The sequence below is a fragment of the Microcaecilia unicolor genome, chromosome 3, assembly GCF_901765095.1.
Source record: "Microcaecilia unicolor chromosome 3, aMicUni1.1, whole genome shotgun sequence".
In the NCBI taxonomy this organism is placed as follows: domain Eukaryota; kingdom Metazoa; phylum Chordata; class Amphibia; order Gymnophiona; family Siphonopidae; genus Microcaecilia; species Microcaecilia unicolor.
Window position 1 is genome coordinate 239,444,448 of NC_044033.1, and position 19,691 is coordinate 239,464,138.

The following is a 19,691-nucleotide window of genomic DNA, read 5'->3' on the forward strand; positions in this document are numbered from 1 at the left end:
TTTGGAAGCATTGCTGTGTGTAGGGCTTTGGAAGTTCTGTTGCTGATAGAAGTACTTCAGGGTTTGGTGTTGTTAGGAACACTGCAGATTTTGCTGTTAGAAGTACTTCTGGTGTTGGTGCTATTAGGAGCATTGCAGTCTTTGCTGTTTGTGTTTGGTGCTTTGGAAGCACTTTTGGCTTCGTGTTTAGCTTCCCTTTTTTTTCCCTGGTGGCTCCCCTGTCTTCCCTTTTAGTGCTAGGAGCTCTTCTGGTTGTTTGGTGCGTGGGAGCACCCTAGTTAGTTTAGAGTTGTAGAGCTTCTGTAGCTTGGTGCTCAGAGCACCTGTGTTAGGTCAGTACCTAGGGGCACTCCTGTTAGTATAGGGCTGAGGAAGTCCTTTTGTTATTTTGCTGTTAGGAACACTTCTGCTGGTTTAGGGCTTGGGAGCTCTTAGGTCAGTTTAGGATTTAGGAGTACTTCTGTTTCCAGTCCTGGTCCCTGTGTCATCCGGTATCCGGTAAGTCCTGCTGGCCATTTGAACCCAAGGGCTCAACCCTTGGGGGGGGGCAGTGGCTAAGTGCAGGTGAAGCTGTACGGACCAGTCCAGTGTGTTCCAGTCCGGTGTGTGTTCCAGTCCGGTGTGCTCCAGTCCAGTGTGTTCCGGTCCGGTGTGTGTTCCAGTCCGGTGTGTGTCAGTCCAGTGTTCCAGTCCAGTGTTCCAGTCCTGTGTCCTCCTGTCCGGGGGATTCCAGTCTGTGTGTTCTGGCTCGCTGGGCGGTACCTGCAGTCCTGCCGGTGCCAGTGTGCTTGCCCAGTGTTGGTTGGTGGGTTTTGCCTGCTGCTGTCGCTCCTTGTCAGCAGCCCAAGGGCTCACGTTTGCTCCAGAGCCCGGCCCCGCGGGCTCTGAACCTGAGAACCTGACATTGCAAAGGCCATGAGCCTGGCAAGAACCCCCGCCCAGCTGACCCAGCTGGGGTCCAGCTCCATCGTTGTTCTTGATCTTTCTATGACTCTTCATCAGTATCGTGGGAAACTTTTGTCTCATCCTGTTTTGAAGAAGACCCCTGAAGCGGCAGCTGAGAGAAAACGTGTCCGGCTGCTTGGGATCGTTGAAAACCCAGTTTCGGACATTGACCCTTTTATCACGCTCTCTGAATATCGCTGCAGCCTTGTCTTGAATCCAGTTTTGTGGGACACTCCTGAAGCTGTCGCTGAGAGGAGACCTCTTGGGAATTCCATGCTCTGGGCCCAGCAGGGGTCCAGTCCAGTCCCAGCAGCGCACCCAGCCAAGCCTCTGAATCCAGTCCGAGCAGCGCGTCCAGCCAAGCTTCAGAGTCCAGTCCGAGGGACGCTTCTGACCCAGCCTCCAATGCCAGTTCAAGTGGCTCTTCCACTCAAGCTTCAGAGTCCAGTCCATGGGACGCTGCTGACCGAGCCTCCGATTCCAGTCCGGGTGGGGCTTCTCACTGAGCCTCCGGTGCCAGTCCAGGTGGCGCCTCCACGCAAGCCTCGGAGTCCAGTCCGAGGGACACTGACCACGCCTCCAATTCCAGTCCGAGTGGGGCTGTTAATTGAGTCTCCAAGTCCAGTCCATGCTGTGCTTCGAGGCAAGTTTTTGAGTCCAGTTCGAGTGGCGCTTCAAACCGAGCCTCCTAGTTCCAGTTCGGATCTCAGTTCCAACCCAATTTTTGATCTGGATCTGCTTATGACACTCCAGGATTACCGGGTTGCACTTCTGTCTGATCCAGCCTTGAAGGATACCCCTGAAGCCGCCGCAGAGAGAAAGCGTGTCTCCTGGCTTGGATTCGAGGAAAACCCAGTTTCTGCTATGGATCCCTCTACCAAGCTGTTTTTTTACTGCTTCCAACTCCTATTGGATCCAGCCCTGCGGGATACTCCTGAGGCCCAAGCTGAAAGAAGGTGGCTTAGTAGTCCCGGACCAAGTGCCAGTCCCAGTCGAGATGCTGAGTCCACTCTGTGGGCTGAGTCTACACCGAGTGCTGAAGCCAGCCGTGATGCTGTGTCCACTCCGAGTTGCAGCAGTGGCAGCCAAGAGGCTGAGTCCGGATCGAGTTGCAGCAGTGGCAGCCAAGATGCTGAGTCTGGATCGAGTTGCAGTTCCAGTCAAGATGCTGAGTCTGGATCGAGTTGTAGTTCCAGTCAAACTGCTGAGTCTGGATCGAGTTGCAGTTCGTCAAGATGCTGAGGCTGGATCGAGTTGCAGTTCCAGTCAAGATGCTGAGTCTGGATCGAGTTGTAGTTCCAGTCAAGATGCTGAGTCTGGAGTGAGTTGTAGTTCCAGTCAAGATGCTGAGTCTGGATCAAGTTGCAGTCCCAGCCGGGATGCTGAGTCTACACCGAGTGATGAGTCCATGATGAGTGCTGAGTCTACACTGAGTGCAGAACCCAGCTGAGATGATGAGTCCACGATGAGTGCTGAGTCTACACTGAGTGCAGAGCCCAGCTGAGATAATGAGTCCGCAATGAGTGCTGAGTCTGCACCGAGTGCAGAGTCCAGCCGAGATGCTGAATCAGAATTGAGTGGCAGCTCCGGTCAAGATGTTGAGTCCGGTGAGAGTTACAGTCCTGGCCAAGATGCTGAGTCCGGTGAGAGTTGCCGTCCCGGTCAAGATGCTGAGTCCAGGTCAAGTTGCAGTCCCGGCCAAGATACTGAGTCCGGGTCAAGTTGGAGTTCCAGTCCCAGGCAAGATGCTATGTCTGGATCACGTTGCAGTCCCGGTCAAGATGCTGAGTCCGGAGTGAGTTCCAGTGCCAGCCGAGATGCCTAGTCTACGCTGAGTACCGAGTCCAGTCGAGATGCTGAGTCTACACTGAGTACCGAGTCCAGCCAAGATGCTGAGTCCGGTGTGGGTTGCAGTTCTGGCCAAGATGCTGAGTCCGGTGTGAGTTGCAGTTCCGGCCAAGATGCTGAGTCCGGAGCGAGTTCCAGTGCTGGCCGAGATGCTGACTCTACGCTGAGTACCGAGTCCAGCCAAGAGGCTGAGTACGAATTGAGTGGCAGTTCCGGCCGAGATGCTGAGGCCGGATCAGGTTGCAGTCTCAGGCAAGATGCTGAGTTTACTCCGAGTGTCCATTTCAGCCAAGATGTTGAACTCCTTCTGAGTTCCAGCTCCAGACAAGAGGCAAGGTCCAGTATGAAGTCCAGTTTGAGTTCATGTCTGGCTTCAGATTCCAGGATGGGTGTTGGCTCTAGCCCAGTTCTGGCTGCTACAGTGGAGTGCCAGGAGGTCAAGAAGTTGTGGACTCCTTCAGGAGAGGGTTCCTGTTGAATTGGACGCCACTTGTTGCATCCAAGACTCTGATCCTGCCTAGCAGTCGTCCTAAAGAGCCTCGTGGCTGCCAAAACCACTCTGGTTTCCAAGTTCCAGATGTACTTGTTACTTCCTGCCCAGCCGTACAAATTTATGTTGTGAAACCCATTGGGAGATTTCATCACAGTTACCCATGGAGACCTAAATTTTCTTTGGAGACCTGGAGCTCCCATGGGGACACGGGAGCCTTGAGGGGGAGGTGCTATTATGATTGTGGTCAGAACCCCTCACAAACTTACCTTTTTCCTGGGGGTCAGCTTCTTAGCTGGCTTCTGTTTCTTTTGTCTGTCCTTTCTGAGGTAGCTCTCTCTCTCTCTCTCTATGCTGGCAGCTTCCAGCAGCATGACTCTAATTGTTTCACTTTACTACAGCTGTGTGTGTGTGGACTGAGTTAGCGCTACCTCTCTTTGGGTGTACTGGCTTCAAGTGCTTCACGGTGCTGCATTGGTGTGGGTTGGGCCTCTCTGGGTTTCTGTGTGCTGTATGCCTGGATCTAGGGAGTGTGACATCATCTGGGAGGGCCTTGATAAGGAAGTGGTGTTCTTTCCTTCAGGGCCTTTGCAACGTTTGCTTTATGTAGGGTGGTACAGTGTGCACTTCTGACTTTGTGTCTAGTTTCCCTGCTTGCTTTTGCTAAAGGTCCAGGTTAGTGTTAGTGCAGTGTGCACTGGTGACTGTGTGTTTAGCTTTCCTGCTTTTCCCTTGTGGTTCCCCTGCTTTTCCCTCTTGGTTTTGGAAGCATTGCTGTGTGTAGGGCTTTGGAAGTTCTGTTGCTGATAGAAGTACTTCAGGGTTTGGTGTTGTTAGGAACACTGCAGATTTTGCTGTTAGAAGTACTTCTGGTGTTGGTGCTATTAGGAGCATTGCAGTCTTTGCTGTTTGTGTTTGGTGCTTTGGAAGCACTTTTGGCTTCGTGTTTAGCTTCCCTTTTTTTTCCCTGGTGGCTCCCCTGTCTTCCCTTTTAGTGCTAGGAGCTCTTCTGGTTATTTGGTGCGTGGGAGCACCCTAGTTAGTTTAGAGTTGTAGAGCTTCTGTAGCTTGGTGCTCAGAGCACCTGTGTTAGGTCAGTGCCTAGGGGCACTCCTGTTAGTATAGGGCTTAGGAAGTCCTTTTGTTAGTTTGCTGTTAGGAACACTTCTGCTGGTTTAGGGCTTGGGAGCTCTTAGGTCAGTTTAGGATTTAGGAGTACTTCTGTTTCCAGTCCTGGTCCCTGTATCATCCGGTATCCGGTAAGTCCTGCCGGCCACTCGAACCCAAGGGCTCAACCCTTGGGGGAGGCAGTGGCTAAGTGCAGGTGAAGCTGTACGGACCAGTCCAGTGTGTTCCAGTCCGGTGTGCTCCAGTCCAGTGTGTTCCGGTCCGGTGTGTGCTCCAGTCCAGTGTGTTCCGGTCCGGTGTGTATTCAAGTCCGGTGTGTGCCAGTCCAGTGTTCCAGTCCTGTGTCCTCCTGTCTGGGGGATTCCAGTCTGTGTGTTCCGGCTCACTGGGCGGTACCTGCAGTCCTGCCGGTGCCGGTGTGCTTGCCCAGCATTGGTTGATGGGTTTTGCCTGCTGCTGTCGCTCCTCGTCAGCAGCCCAAGGGCTCACGTTTGCTCCAGAGCCCGGCCCCGCGGGCTCTGAACCTGAGAACCTGACAGGCAGACTAGGGTTTTAGCAGTAGGGGCATCTTTCTTCATAACATTTCCCTGCAAGTGCCTGTGAACATTTGAGAGAATAATTCTTTTGACCCGATGTACATGTAAACTTTTTGTAAGAAAAAGATAAAAGCTTAATTTCTTATTCATTTGGTTGATTTATATGAGCAAGTTATAATTATTGTTTTTGGGGATTGTTTTTCATATTGGTTTTTCTTCTTTTTAAAGTTTGGTATAATTGCTGTCTCCCAGTTATCTGTATGTCATGGATTTGTATGCACTTGTTTTTCTTTTGTAATTTTCATTTCAGAATTGTTTATTTTTTTAAAGTATGTTTCTGAATATGTTTATTTGTAACATAAGTAATCCCTTAGTATAATGGGGATTACTAAACATCAGGGGAGAACTCTCCAGAGTTTCTGATGGATGAGATTGAGTAGAAAGGATGGTAAGAGATCCTGCCCAAGGGGTGTTTTTATGAGGTAGTTGAAAAGGAAAATGTTTGAGAGGTTAGATAGAGACTAGGAGGGGCATTTTCGATTTGATGTTTAAGTCAGATTTTGTGCTAAACATACCATATCCGAATAGAAAACTATAGCCATTTTTGAAAAAGTAAAATCTTCTTTTTTTTTTTCAAAATACATGTAACATAATTTTGTGCTCTGTGTGTTATCTTTTTGGTCCATTTTCGAAAAAAAAGTCCAGGAGAGCAATGGGGAACCCTAAGGGGCACTGTAGTGGACTTCATATAAAAGCTCCCAGGTACACATCTCACCTTTCCTCCCTTTTCTATTGAGCCCTCCAAAACCCACCCGAAAGACAATGCCTTCAATGTCCTACACTTGAAAGACCAGTGAACAGACTCCCCCTCCTTTCCTCATATGATTGCCTAATTTTCCTGTACTCAAATTCTATTCTTTTATTTGTTGACTGTTTTGTCGAAATATGCTGTGACCAAAGGCCTTTGCAATGGTGGTATAGCAAATACAAAATAAAGTATAAATTGCACACTACTACTATAGCCCTTATATGTGAGGGAGTCTCCTATATGTGGGTACTGAAGGGTCTTGGTGAGCTTTGGAGAGATCACACTTTCCACCACAAGTGTAAGGTAGATAGAGATATGGGCCTGGGTCCTCCGCTCTACAATGCACTGCACAGGCCATTAGACTACTCCAAGGACCTGCTTTCTACGCCAATGCACCTGGCTATAACATCTGAGACTGTCACAGAGGCATGGTAAGTACTTTTTTTATTCACATCTTTGGGGATGGGAGGTGGTCAGGGACCACCGGGGCAGTAGGAGGGGGTCATCTCTGATTTCATCCAGTGGTCATTCAGGGCACCTTTTTGTCCCTTAATCATTCTACAAACAGGCCTAGAGCAAAACTTTGAGGTTTTCAACCTAGACGTTATTGTTTTGCTCCATTATCGTAATAAAACGTCCAAGTGTTAGGCATGCCTAAATGTTATGCTCTGCTACACTCCTCCAGAGGTGCAGCCTGCTCACGCAGGGTATGGGCATTCGAGGATGCGGTGGCCATCTTGGATGTGGTATCTCCAGGATAGGACGGCCATCTTGGAGTTGGCATCTCAGCTTGTAGCAGCCATCGTGGAGTTGAGCAGCTTCAGGAAGGAAGCCCATATTTGGGCGTAGAGCATCTCCTCTGATGGGGGTGGCCATCTTGGAACAACTGCACATGGTTGAGCCTAATCCCTGCACTATTTAAAGCCCTGTTTCCAGTCATTCCATGCTTTGGCTTCTATTCGCGTGGAGGTTGTGGTCTTCATCTGTTCCAGTGTTTTCCTGTGTTCCTGACCTCGGATTGTTTACTGACCACGCGCTGTGTTGCTGCCTGCCCAGACCTTCGGACTGATTCTTGACTACACGCTGTGTTGCTGCCAGCCCAGACTTCGGACTGTTTTCTGTTTTTGATGCTTCGCTGACTCCTTGCTCCGGGACTGTGTCTGCGCTCCCGCTTGTCTGGTCAGTGGTCACGCAAGCCCGCTGGTTCCGGAAGTCCTGCCGGCCGCTTGAACCCAGGGGCTCAACTCCTGGGGGGCAGTGGCTAAGTGCAGGTGAAGCTTGGGGTTGTCTGGCTGCCTGACTGAGCGCGGTGGCACTCCATCTTCCCCGTGCTCAGTCAGGGCACAAGGGCTCACATTCCCAATCATAACACTAAACTCGCCCTAATCCCACCTCCACAATGCCCCAACATGCCCCCTTCTGATTTTGATGCACTGCAGATGAATTGTATAGAAAACATCTGCTAGATAGGTTTCAAAAATACCAATTTAGACGTTTTGAGAAAAATATTCATCCAATGCTGCTTTATAACACTTTTTGGATGTTTTTCTCTTTCAAAAATGAGCCTCTAGGTGTCACAGTTGGGATGCAGTTTGAAAGTAATAAAAGTTAGTGTTCTAGTGAGCACATAGTCTTTGGTTGCCTTCACCCCTGCCAAATAAACTAAGGCTGGAATAAAGAGCAGTCACTGACAACCAAAAGCAGTAATTACATAAGAGGAGTGCTCTGGGTAGTGAGAAAAGGATCTACTCCATCCCTTGAGCAGTGAAGGAAGGAGCCTCTTTGGTGCCAGAGTTCACAGCTCATGGAAGTGCATCACTGGAGAAGAGGACAGACAAGGGAGGTCTGGTCCTGAATGGTTTCACAAGCTGGGTAAAGACCAATGGGGGACAGCTCGAGACAACAACCGCTGCAGACATAGGCTTGGCTTATTCCATCAACAAGGATGGGAATTGGACTGGTGGAGTTGTATATATGTGAATACTCATAAGATTAATAAGAGACCATTAACTTGAATAGATAAGAGAAATCTCCTTAGATGCTCACTGATTTTTAAACTGCTTTCAGCAAGCACACTGTTGGATGTAAGACACAGTTTGAAATCAAGTGAACTACCTGTTGTGAAATCAAGTTGAACTTTGGATTGCTTCCTGTTGCAGAGTTTTAGTAACGTTTGTTTGCGTAAAATACAAACCTTGAAGTGAAAAGTGTTTCTTTGGAGTGAGAGTGAAATTCTTTGCGCCTAGACTGATAAAGGAAACTAAACTGAAATAATATATTGGCTTAATACCCTATGACCTACCATAGTAAGTTCTGCCAGTGACAATACTCCCCATCTGTTCTGTTTGCTTTTTGGCCTGAGTCTTGGGGTACCTGACCCGAAGAGGTAGTCGGTGTCCCAGCATGCTGGGAGCAAGACCCAGGTTCCAAATATTGAAGAGTCCTTTTAATATTTATTTATTTATTCCATTATTTAGCCTGTCCTCCCTACAGTGCCCAGAACGGGTTACAGAATGTAAGATTATCCATACTGGGTCAGAGCCTTGGTCATCTAGCCTAGTATCCTGCTAACCAATGGAGGTTAATCCAGGTCAAAAGCAGGGGAGTATCTGAAAGTCGGCGGTAGCGGGGGCCGAAGCCAGAGTGAGAGGGAACATTATAGCCCCCCCCCAGCCGCCACCGCCGCCATTTCCGACCGCCCCCCCCCCCTGCCGCCGTGGGTACCTTTGCTGGCGGGGGACCCCAACCCCCACCAGCCGAGGTCCGCTTCCTCCTGCCGCTGCGAGGTTTTTTAAGTTCATCGGGATTCGTCCTCCGTCACTCTGTGCTGCTGTTCAAAGAAGCTGCTAGCTGAATGCAGTTTCGGACTGAGTCTGACGTCGCTGCTGCACGTTGTACATGAGTCTGACGTCCTGCACGTACAACGTGCAGCAGCGACGTCAGACTCAGTCCGAAACTGCATTCAGCTAGCAGCTTCTTTGAACAGCAGCACAGAGTGACGGAGGACGAATCCCGATGAACTTAAAAAACCTCGCAGCGGCAGGAGGAAGCGGACCTCGGCTGGTGGGGGTTGGGGTCCCCCGCCAGCAAAGGTACCCACGGCGGCAGTAGGGGGGTCCAGGGCAAAATCTGTGGGGGCCCAGGCCCCTGTGGCCAAACGCAGATACGCCCCTGGTCAAAAGTACCTAGCATTAACCCAATTAGTAACAACATTTCATGCTACCAATCCCGGGGCAAGTAGTGGTTTTCCCCCATGTCAATCTGAATAATAGTCTATGGACTTTTCCTCCTGGAACTTGTCCAAACCTTTTTTAAACCCAGATACTCTAACCGCTGTTACCTCATCCTCCATCTACAAGTTCTAGAGCTTATCTATTCTTTGAGTGAAAAAATAATTCCTCCTATTTGTTTTAAACGTATTTCCATGCAATTCCAATGAGTGCCCCCTGGTCTTTGTACTTTTTGAATGAGTGAAAAATTGATTCACTAATTCGTTCTACACCACTCAGGATTTTATAAACCTCAAACATATCCCCCCCTCAGCCTTCTCGTTTCCAAGCTGAAGAGCCCTAACCTCTTTAGCCTTTCCTCATACAGGAGGAGTTTCATCCTCTCTGTCATTTTCGTTGCTCTTCTTTGAACCTTTTCTAATTCTGCTATATCTTTTTTGAAATACAGAGACCAGAATTGAAAGCAATACTCAAGATGAGGTCGAACCATGGAGTGATACAGAGACATTATAATATTTTGCATCTGTTTCCTAATAATTCCTAGCATCTTGTTTGCTATTTTGGCTGCCACCACACACTGGGCACAAGATTTCAGCATAGATCTTTTTCTAGAGTGCTGACTCCTAAGTTGGACCCTAGCATCAGGCAACTATGATTCGGATTAATTTTCCCAATGTGCGTCACTTTGCATTCATAATATAATAAAACAGTACAACATATAGCAAAATTTAATTAAACAATGGTTCCAGTCTGACAAATTCCATTTCAACTTATCAAATTGCTAGATTAAAACAATTAAGATTTAACAGCCTTACAAAATCTTAAAATATCATTAATAGATTTTATATAGGGAGGAACCTTGTTCCACAACCAGGTCATAAAATAAGAGTAATCTCGAGAGTGAGCATACTGTACTGAAAGGATCTGGCAGGAGGCAAAAGAAAATAGGGCATGAGCTTCTACCAACACCTATTTAGCAAGCGAAAGGGCTCAGGCACTAACCATGCGTTAACTGGTTGGCATGTGGAGAGTGGATGTTCCTTTGCTAATCAGTTAACGCAGCTTCATTACTGTACACTAACCCCCAGAATTTATATGTCACACCCAAATATCCACACTCATCTTTGTGTATACATTGACTAATGAGCTCAGAAACATCAGTAATTGGGTTCTGACAACCAATTATTGATATTAATTGGCAGTATTAAAAATGTATGTGTGCATCTCGCTACATGCTATTCTATAAAGCATGGACTCAAAAGCCATCTACTTCGAGTAAGTGCTGTAACAAACAGTTATTTCACCAGTATAATGTAATAATATTTTTTGTGTATAGAGTACCCTCAGATAAAACCACCGTAACTGCAGTCAATAATGCTGCTAAAACGTGGTATAGCACCTCTTTCATTAGGTAACTCTAACTATGTTTTTGGGGAGAGCAACCTCTGCTCACATTTTTTTATGCATCCCAAACACCACAGTGCTATAAAATCACTTATTCTTTTTTCAAAAATACATACACTAAGTGAAAAAACTGTGCACTTATCGCGTAAGTTCTTGCCTTCCTGGCAGAACTGTATTGCCTTGCTGAAACATTTAGCAATTGCCTTCCCCTGGAACCACCCGACTCCGCGGGGTTTCAATCACTTTCCTCAGGGACAAAGTGTTAAGGCTGCATAAATCGCTTCTTCCTCTTTTTTTGTCTCAAGCAATCCACAAAACAAGGCCTTGTTTTGTGGATTGCTTGAGACAAAAAAAGAGGAAGAAGCGATTTATGCAGCCTTAACCCTTTGTCCCTGAGGAAAGTGATTGAAACCCCGCGGAGTCGGGTGGTTCCAGGGGAAGGCAATTGCTAAATGTTTCAGCAAGGCAATACAGTTCTGCCAGGAAGGCAAGAACTTACGAGATAAGTGCACAGTTTTTTCACTTAGTATATGTATTTTTGAAAAAAGAATAAGTGATTTTATAGCACTGTGGTGTTTGGGATGCATAAAAAAATGTGAGCAGAGGTTGCTCTCCCCAAAAACATAGTTAGAGTTACCTAATGAAAGAAGTGCTATACCACGTTTTAGCAGCATTATTGACTGCAGTTACGGTGGTTTTATCTGAGGGTACTCTATACACAAAAAATATTATTACATTATACTGGTGAAATAACTGTTTGTTACAGCACTTACTCGAAGTAGATTTATTTATTTATTTATTTATTTATTGTTTGCATTTGTATCCCACATTTTCCCACCTCTTTGCGGGCTCAGTGTGGCTTACAATAAGAAATGAATAAAGAGAATACAGTTGATACAAATTGGTTATGGATTACATTGTACAAGTTATGCGAGATAATCAAATTATCATTAGGAATATCACAATGGGACATCAACAGGGAGACTTTGGGAGGAGATAATAGGAAGTTTTTAAGGGCAGTGTTAAGACATATAGGCACATGGTTTACCTATTCCTGTAAGTATATGTATGAGTAATGTGGAATTGGGGGGAAAGAGAGATCTTGAGTGGATGTGTGATGCATTGATGTAGGTGAGTGTAGACTCTATGTGTTTTGGTTTTTTCCGTAGATTGTCTCAAACAAGTGGGTCTTCAGTAATCTGCGGAAGGATGCTTGTTCGTGGATCGCTCTTAAGTTGCATGGCAGTGAGTTCCAAAGCTGCGTGCTCGTGTGAGAAAAGGTTGACGCGTGTAGCGTCTTGTATTTCACGCCCTTGAAAGTTGGGAAATGGAGGTTGAGGTATGTTCGGGAAGATCTCCTAGCATTTCTGGGTGGTAGGTCAATCAACTCGGACATGTAGGCTGGGGCTTCGCCGTAGATGATCTTGTGGACTAGTGTGCATACCTTGAAGGTGATGCGTTCCTTCAGTGGAAGCCAGTGTAGTTTCTCTCGTAGTGGTGTTGCCCTTTCATATTTTGGTTTTCCGAAGATGAGTCTGGCTGCTGTGTTCTGGGCTGTTTGAAGTTTCCTCAGTGTTTGCTCTTTGCTGCCTGCGTATAATGAGTTGCAGTAATCCAGATGGCTGAGGACGAGGGATTGCACTAGGTTACGAAAGACGAATCTTGGGAAGAGTGGTCTTATCCTTTTCAGTTTCCACATGCAGTAGAACATCTTCTTAGTTGTGTTGTTTGCGTGGGTTTCCAGTGTTATGTGGCGGTCGATAGTGACTCCAAGGATCTTTAGCGTTTCTGATATTGGAAGGTTTAGGTTTGGTGTGTTTATCACGTTGAATTCGTTGGTGTTGTGTTGGGAGGTGAGTACCAGGCATTGAGTTTTTTCTGCATTTAATTTCAGACGGAATGTGTCTGCCCATGTGTTCATGATGTGTAGGCTTTGATTGATTTCGTTGGAGATTTCTTTGATGTCATGTTTGAAGGGGATATATATTGTCACATCATCAGCGTATATATGTGGATTGAGGTTATGGTTTGATAGGAGTTTTGCTAGGGGGATCATCATTAGGTTGAAAATAGTTGGTGAGAGGGGTGATCCTTGTGGAACTCCACATTCAGGTATCCATGCCTTGGACGTGGTTGAGTGTGATGTAACTTGATACGAGCGCAGGGTTAGGAACCCCTTGAACCAGCTTAGGACATTTCCTCCAATGCCGAAGTATTCAAGTATGTGTAGTAGGATTTCGTGGTCGACCATGTCAAAGGCGCTTGACATGTCAAATTGTAGGAGGAGTATATTGTTCCCGGTTGCTATTATTTGCTTGAATTTGGTCATAAGGGTGACTAGTACTGTTTCAGTGCTATGGTTCGACCGGAATCCGGATTGGGCATCATGCAGTATTGAGTGTTTGTTTAGATAGTTTGTGAGTTGTTTGGTTACCATCCCTTCGGTTAACTTGGTTATTAGTGGTATGGATGCTACTGGTCTGTAGTTGGTAATTTCGCTCAAGTTTTTCTTTGTGTCTTTTGGAATTGGGGTGAGTAAGATTTTTCCTTTTTCTTTTGGGAAGAGTCCATTTTGTAGCATGAAATTTACATGATTCGTTAGGTCAGTTGTGAATTGTTGAGGGGCTGATTTCATGAGGCTGTTTGGGCATGCGTCTAGTTTGCAGTTGGATTTGGCATATTTTTTGAGAGTTTTAGAGATGAGGTCTTCTGGTAGTGGTTCGAACTCGGTCCAGGTTCTGTCTGCTGGGTGTGCTCCTTCTTCTGGGTCCAGACAGTCTAGAAGAGTGGCGTATTCTATGGGACTGGCGGGTATTTTGTGTCGTTATAGTATGATTTTCTCCTTGAAGTACTTCGCAAGGTTGTCGACGTCTGGTATATTTTCACCGTTATTTGTAACTGGTGTGGTATCTAGCAGTTTGTTCACAAGGCTGAAGAGTTTATGTGTGTCTTTGTAATTTGGTCCTATTATTGTTTTGTAGTGTTGTCTTTTTGTTTGTTTTATGGTGTATTTGTATTTTCTCCGAAGTAGTTTCCAGTCGTTTAGTGTTTGTTCGTCTTTCTTTTTGTTCCAAGCTCGTTCTAGTTTCCTGACTTGTGTTTTAAGTTTTTTCAGCTCTTCGGTGAACCATGGGTTTGTTTTTTTCCTGTGTGATGTTCTGGTTTGGGTTGGGGCGATTTTGTCTAATGTTGTTGTACATAGCTCATCCCATTCTTGGAGGAATTGGATGGTGTCAGCGTTTGTTTTCCATTCGTACTGGTAGATCTGTTGCCAGAATGTCGCGGAGTCTATTTTTCCTCTCGTTGTGTATGTTGTTCGCTCGGGTTTATTGGTCGTGTTTAAGTGTGTTTTTCGCCAGCAGAGAGTGACATTTGCTTTATGGTGGTCTGACCATAGTGTAGGTGTCCAACTTGTGTCCGTGATCATGATGGTTGAATCCGATTCGAATTTGTTCGTTATGATATCTAGTGTGTGTCCTTTTTCGTGAGTCGGTTGCATGTAAGGTGCTTGTAGATCCCAGAGTTTTAGGAATTCTTTGAACTCTCGTGTGCTTAATGAGGTGTCATCTTCTAGGTGTAAGTTGATGTCTCCTAGTATGAGGATGTTTGAGGAAGATACGCAGGAATTCGAGATGAAGTCCATGTGTTTGGGAGTCTTGCCATTTCCCTGGGGGTCTGTAGAATAGGATTGTGTTGAGGTGACCTGTTAGATTTGGATGGTTTATTCTTGTCGATGCAATTTCGAGTTGTGGGGAGGTAGATTCACCCGTGATTGTGATGGTGAATTCGGGTTTGTAAATTATTCCTTGTCCAGTGGGTGATTTTGTATTCTGGTGGGCATATTTCTAATATGGCTGGATGTGTAGGACTATGGAGCCAGGTTTCTGTGATAAATAGGAGGTCTAGTTTATCTGCGATGATCCAGTCTAGTATGTGTACTGAGTTCCTTACTGCTGATCTTGCATTGATGTATCCTAGATGAATTGAGCGATATGGTTCCAAGGGAGGGTTAGACGTGTTTATTTTTATTAGTTGTCTGTTCCTTCGGTGGTTGAATTTGTTGTTGTTATTGTTTTCCTCATTTTGTCGATTGTGCTCGTTTCCGGAGGCTATTCCTCTTGATTGGTTGTTGTGTCTTTGGTTTGGTGGGTTGTCAAAAGGTTGTGCATATGGTTGGTGGGTTGGTGGTGAGTTATTATGGGTGCTGTTTGGGGCGTACATTGTGTCTGTGTGAGTGTTGTATGATTTGTAAGTAATGGGGTTGTTGTTGTCTGTGTTGTTTTGGTTTGTTAGGTTGTTCATAGGCTGTGCATGGAGTTGGTGTGTTGTGGTTGGCTTGTTATCGATGCTCTTCAGGGTGGGCATTGTGTGTGTGTGAGTGCTGTGCAATTTGTGGGTTATGGTGTTATTGTTGTCTGGGTCGTAGGTAATGTTTGCGTGAGAAAGTAGGGTGATGCAGAAAATGGTTAGGAGTGTTTTACTGGTATTCATATCAGTGTTTAAGGCGCTGTAGGAAGCAATTTGCAAGTTTACATTCAAAGCGAGCAGGCCTGTAATTGCATTAAGCTTGGCAACATTTCATGCTAATCATGCTTGGTTAATCAGAGCAAGCACGCCTGTATTTACAGTTAAAGCATAGCAGTGAGCGTTATATATGTTGATCCAATTATCTCATTGTGCAAGGTGGCTCATTTGTCTGGAGGTCTTAAGCAAGCAGAGCTTTTGAGTCCTGGTTTGTGTTTATAAGTAGTTGAATGTTACCAGAGACATTGATATTGTTAATTTGTATTCTATAAAGCATGGCACCTAACTTCAATCAATCTTAAAAGAGGGTATAATCAGGAGCAAGACAGAGGCATTACTAAAATTTGCATGCAGATTTGCAAACTTCGCATGAAGCTTGCCTCAGCTGGGTACCAGCATTTACTCATGCTTTTAGCAGGCTTAAGTACAGTGCCCTAAAAGTTAGGTGCGGGATCCACACCAAATACTATTCTTTAAGGGGTACGTTCCCTGTATAGAATAGTGCTCAGTGCTTAATTTTATCAGCACCAAATTTTCAATGCTTTATATTTCCTCCTTATTGATTAGCGTGGGAATCACCTGTGAGCTCTTACTGCCTAATTTTTTTTAATGTCTGCACACTAATGGCAACAATAACGCATGGTCTTTAATGGAAAAATTAGAAAAAGTCCATTTTTACTGAGAAACCCCAGGCAAGGGCAGGTTAACGCCACTTTGTAACGCAGCATAGTAAAGGGGCCCCTTGGTAAGCAAACATAGGCACTGAAAAGAAGACCTAAATGCAATTAGCCACTCTGTCCCCTCCCAGTGGTCTTTTTAATTTAAACTGGTTCATCACAGCGTTCCCCATCCTTCACTCTTTCTTAATGGATTATACAGTAAAAGAAAACAGAACAGTCTCTTTACCTGTGGATAGTGGTACATCCTGAATGTATTGGACAACTGACTTGATTTCTCTGATGTAAGGCCTTCAATGATAGCAGCCAGCTTGCCAGATGTTTTGCATCGATAATTAGGAACCCAGGTGTCCATACCAGTAAATATACTCATGGCAGTCCCAAATACAAAGAATGGACTGAAGTAAGATTCATAAAGATGAAACCCTAGTGTGATGTTGGGTAAGAGCTCTGAGCTATTGTTAATCTCCTCCAATGCAGAAACAAAGGCCAGGTAGTCAAAATAGTTGTCCGTAAGGTTACTGTGAAGATCAGACAATTAATCACTCACTAAAAGATGGAAAGAAAGCAGTGAAACTATTTTCAAAGCCAATGGTCTGTGTGTGTTTTTAAAAACCAGCTGCAGAGTTTGAAAAAATAAATATATTAAGCACTGCTATATAGATAGGCAGTGACACTGAATATACAGATTAATCTCAGGCTGTCTGTCATTATGTTTATAGTTTTAGGCCTAAATGTAAATGCAAAGGCTATCTGTATTCAGGCTGAATATCACCAAGATGGGAGCAATTCTATAAAATGGAACCTACCCTCCTTTACAGAAAATTAGCATAAGATGTGAGCACATACATCAGCCACAGAACTGGGGTAAATACTCATACCTGGAGATGTGAACAGTATATTTTGTTATCCCCCTTATTCTATAACATGGCTGAACAATAAAATAACCTGACTTAATGGTAGCCCATATTGATAACTTCCACGTAAATTCCACAAAGTGTTGAATGTCTAGTGGTATCAAGATGCATCAATGAAGGCAGAGGTATGAAAAGCCACAAGGAATATGATGAACATAAAAAATGTGGAGATGAGTATGGGATGATAAATTCAGCCAAATAGGGAAGGATACTGGTATAGGCAGCTCTATGGACCAGAGTCAAGAGTTTGAACTGAATTTGAAACATGACTGGAAATCAGTGATAGCAACAGAGGAGTAGTGTAATGTGATCAGACCTATGAGCATGACAAAGTCAGATTATGGTATTTTGTACTGATTGAAGATATTGAAGAAGTAGCTGTTGGAAGCTGACATACTCAGTGTTACAGTAATCCAGTTGAGATATGATGTGAGCATGCAGGAACATAATCTGAGATTCTTGGTCAACATAAGTCCACATTTATCTAAACTGCTGCAATGGTCATGAGCAAATATGAATAACATGTGAGATGTAAGGTTCAAGATAGAGGTGCTGGTTGATGTAAATGCCAAGGTATTTAAATTAGTCAACAAAGAGAAAATGAGAGACAGTCCTTTGCACCTGTCATTCAACAGGTGACCATTTTAGAAGCAATCAAGGTCAAGTGATTAGATTGAAACCAAAAAGATATTGAATTGAGGCAATGTTGAATCTAGGTAAGATAATTTTGCAGAACAAACTCAAGAATGTCAATAACATAGAAGTAATACAAGAAACCTTCATTCTGAACAACAGTGACAAGAGGACTAAGAAACATGTTGAAAGAGAAGGGGTGACCCCAAGGAACACCACAGATGAAATGGAGGAGTGGATATAAAATGGGCACAGACTGAGAAGCAAGATCAGTAAGAAAGGAGTTGAACCACTTTAATACCAGAGAGCTCAGAATTCACAAAACAGCAAAGAAGAAACTTGTGATTCATTAGATAAAAAGCCAATGATAAAACCAAAGAGATGCGTAGGAGTTGGGAGAAAACTGTTCTCTCAATAACTTTACAAAAGGAAGAACAGGCCTATAGTTTGGTGGAATTAAAAGATCAAGTGAAGGTTTCTTCAAAAGGGGGTTAACCAGGACACTGATGAAAAAAAATGATCTTTCATGATTCAAAAGCAAATGAAAGAGGAAACCAAACTGAAAATTTTCTGGGTACAGATCCCTAAAAGCTCCCTACGAAACAAGGTCATAGAAATAACTAAAAGTCTTTTAACCAGTCCTATTCATGAGGTCTACATATGCATGTAACTGCTGAATATCTGCCCTTATCTACATAAGTGCTGACTCTGCTCTCTAACCACACACAAAATAGCTGGTTTTGTTTTTAGTGGTTAGTGTGATATTCTGCGGCACTGACTGGTTGGATGCCACTTTGAATACCGACCTCTTAGATTTTTATGGTGATGAAAAAGTTTGCTTATATGACATTGTTAAGGCCACTAGTTTTGCACATTTTATACCTTGACCTAAGTAAGAATTCAGCTGAGAGGTTTCTCATCAGTTTACCTGGACTGTGTAAGGTCAATATTCAGCAGGGTGATCTCTGCATAAAGATAAGCAAATGACTTATTCAACTGCTTTGATGCTTTGTTTCAATCACACTATCCATTTAAATAGGACCGCTTAATATATAGTCCTAAACTTAAGTGGAATAAATTTGACCAAAATGGGAATGAATATCTCTACTCTCCTGTTGAATTTAAGCTAAACCCGGGGAAGAATTCTGTCATCATCTCCTTTTAACACAGACAAGATATTTTGATATCTAACCTAAGGTTTTCAGTTTGCTAGCTCCAAATAAGAAAAAAAAGACAAATGTGGTTAAACCTGAAGTTAACTGCTTAAATGATTTTGAATATCTACCTCTGTGTGTTTGGTAATGGCAATTAATTTATTGACAGACCCTGATTTATAACTGTAAACCCTCAGATCATGATTAAATTCCTAGCATCCCATTGAATGGTGTTAGGCAAATGTAACATCCCAAGAAGGTCTCTCTTATCTAAAGATCCTTCATTAAGCTGCAAATCAAATTGGCAGTTCAAGTCAGAGATTGTCCTAAACATATGAATCATAAGTCCTAAACATATGAATCATAAGTGTGACTCCAATAGGAACTAAGCCACTGCGCTACTTACACATAAGTATAATCCCATGTGGGAAAAGTTGTATAGGACAGTGGACCTGGGATTGATAACTCTGTCATTGTAACAATACCCCCAATCATGATGTCTCCATCCTTGTGGTATCCTGGTTTTACACTTCCATATTTCATTGATGGATACTGGCTCTCGGTGGTCTTCCATTGAATGTAGAAAAGTATCAAAACCAGGACCAGAATTGCTGCCATCTTTCAGGTTGTGAATCAGTTTTTCCTATGAAACAAACACCTGCTTGTCCTGTTCTGTAATTGTGGTATGAGGAGGAAGTTTAAGAGGTCTTGGATATTAAAATAATTTGCAGAAAAAAAGTCATATTATGACCAAAAATTTTCAAAGTTCAGACCACTAAATCTGTGCAAAGACACACAGGAGGTTGAGGAAAGACAGCACAAGTATCATACTGATGTTGCACAGATCTCTGTATTATTAGCTGTGATTCAGCAGCTGGTGAGGGCACTGTTAAATCTTTATAGAGTCCTGCTCCTGAAAGATTCAGACTCAAGGGATGTCTTCTCCAGATATGTGTGTTTGACATTAAATATACTTTTGATTTTTTTTTGTGCTTTCTTAATATATCTTATAGAAATTGCATGTTCATTAACTAACAAATATTAATTATATAGAAAATTTCAGTGACAAGAAAATGATTATAATCAGTGACATTACATTCCCTTCATATTTTATAAAGTATTGTGGTTGTCATCTTTTAATTTTAAACAATACTATCTTCATGATGGATTAAAGAATACACTTGACAACTGCAAAGAGAGTTTCAAACACAGGTAGAAATAACAACTTTCCTGCAAAACAAAATAAAAACACAGCTAAATTTAGAGAGGGTGGTGTGGGAGGAGTTTTGTTTATGGCTTTTGCCTCTCTGGCCTGGGGCAAGACTAAGAAGACTGTCAGCATGGATTTGCTATTGACAGAGCCGGCGTTAGGTGAGGGTGGGGGAACAAACAGAGGC

General features: G+C 44.1%; 1 protein-coding gene across 1 annotated transcript in view; it reads right to left on the minus strand.

The window, feature by feature from the left end:
* The window catches only part of LOC115464482 (vomeronasal type-2 receptor 26-like), a 70,197-nt gene extending 51,285 nt beyond the window's left edge, over window positions 1–18,912 (minus strand). The window contains exons 1-3 of the mRNA XM_030194856.1: window positions 18,780–18,912; window positions 18,069–18,105; window positions 15,820–16,111 (exon numbers count right to left, since the gene is read on the minus strand). Coding sequence (XP_030050716.1) covers window positions 15,820–16,111; window positions 18,069–18,105; window positions 18,780–18,912 — 462 coding nt within the window. The remainder of the gene's footprint in view (window positions 1–15,819; window positions 16,112–18,068; window positions 18,106–18,779) is intronic.
* Between the last annotated feature and the right edge of the window lie 779 nt (window positions 18,913–19,691).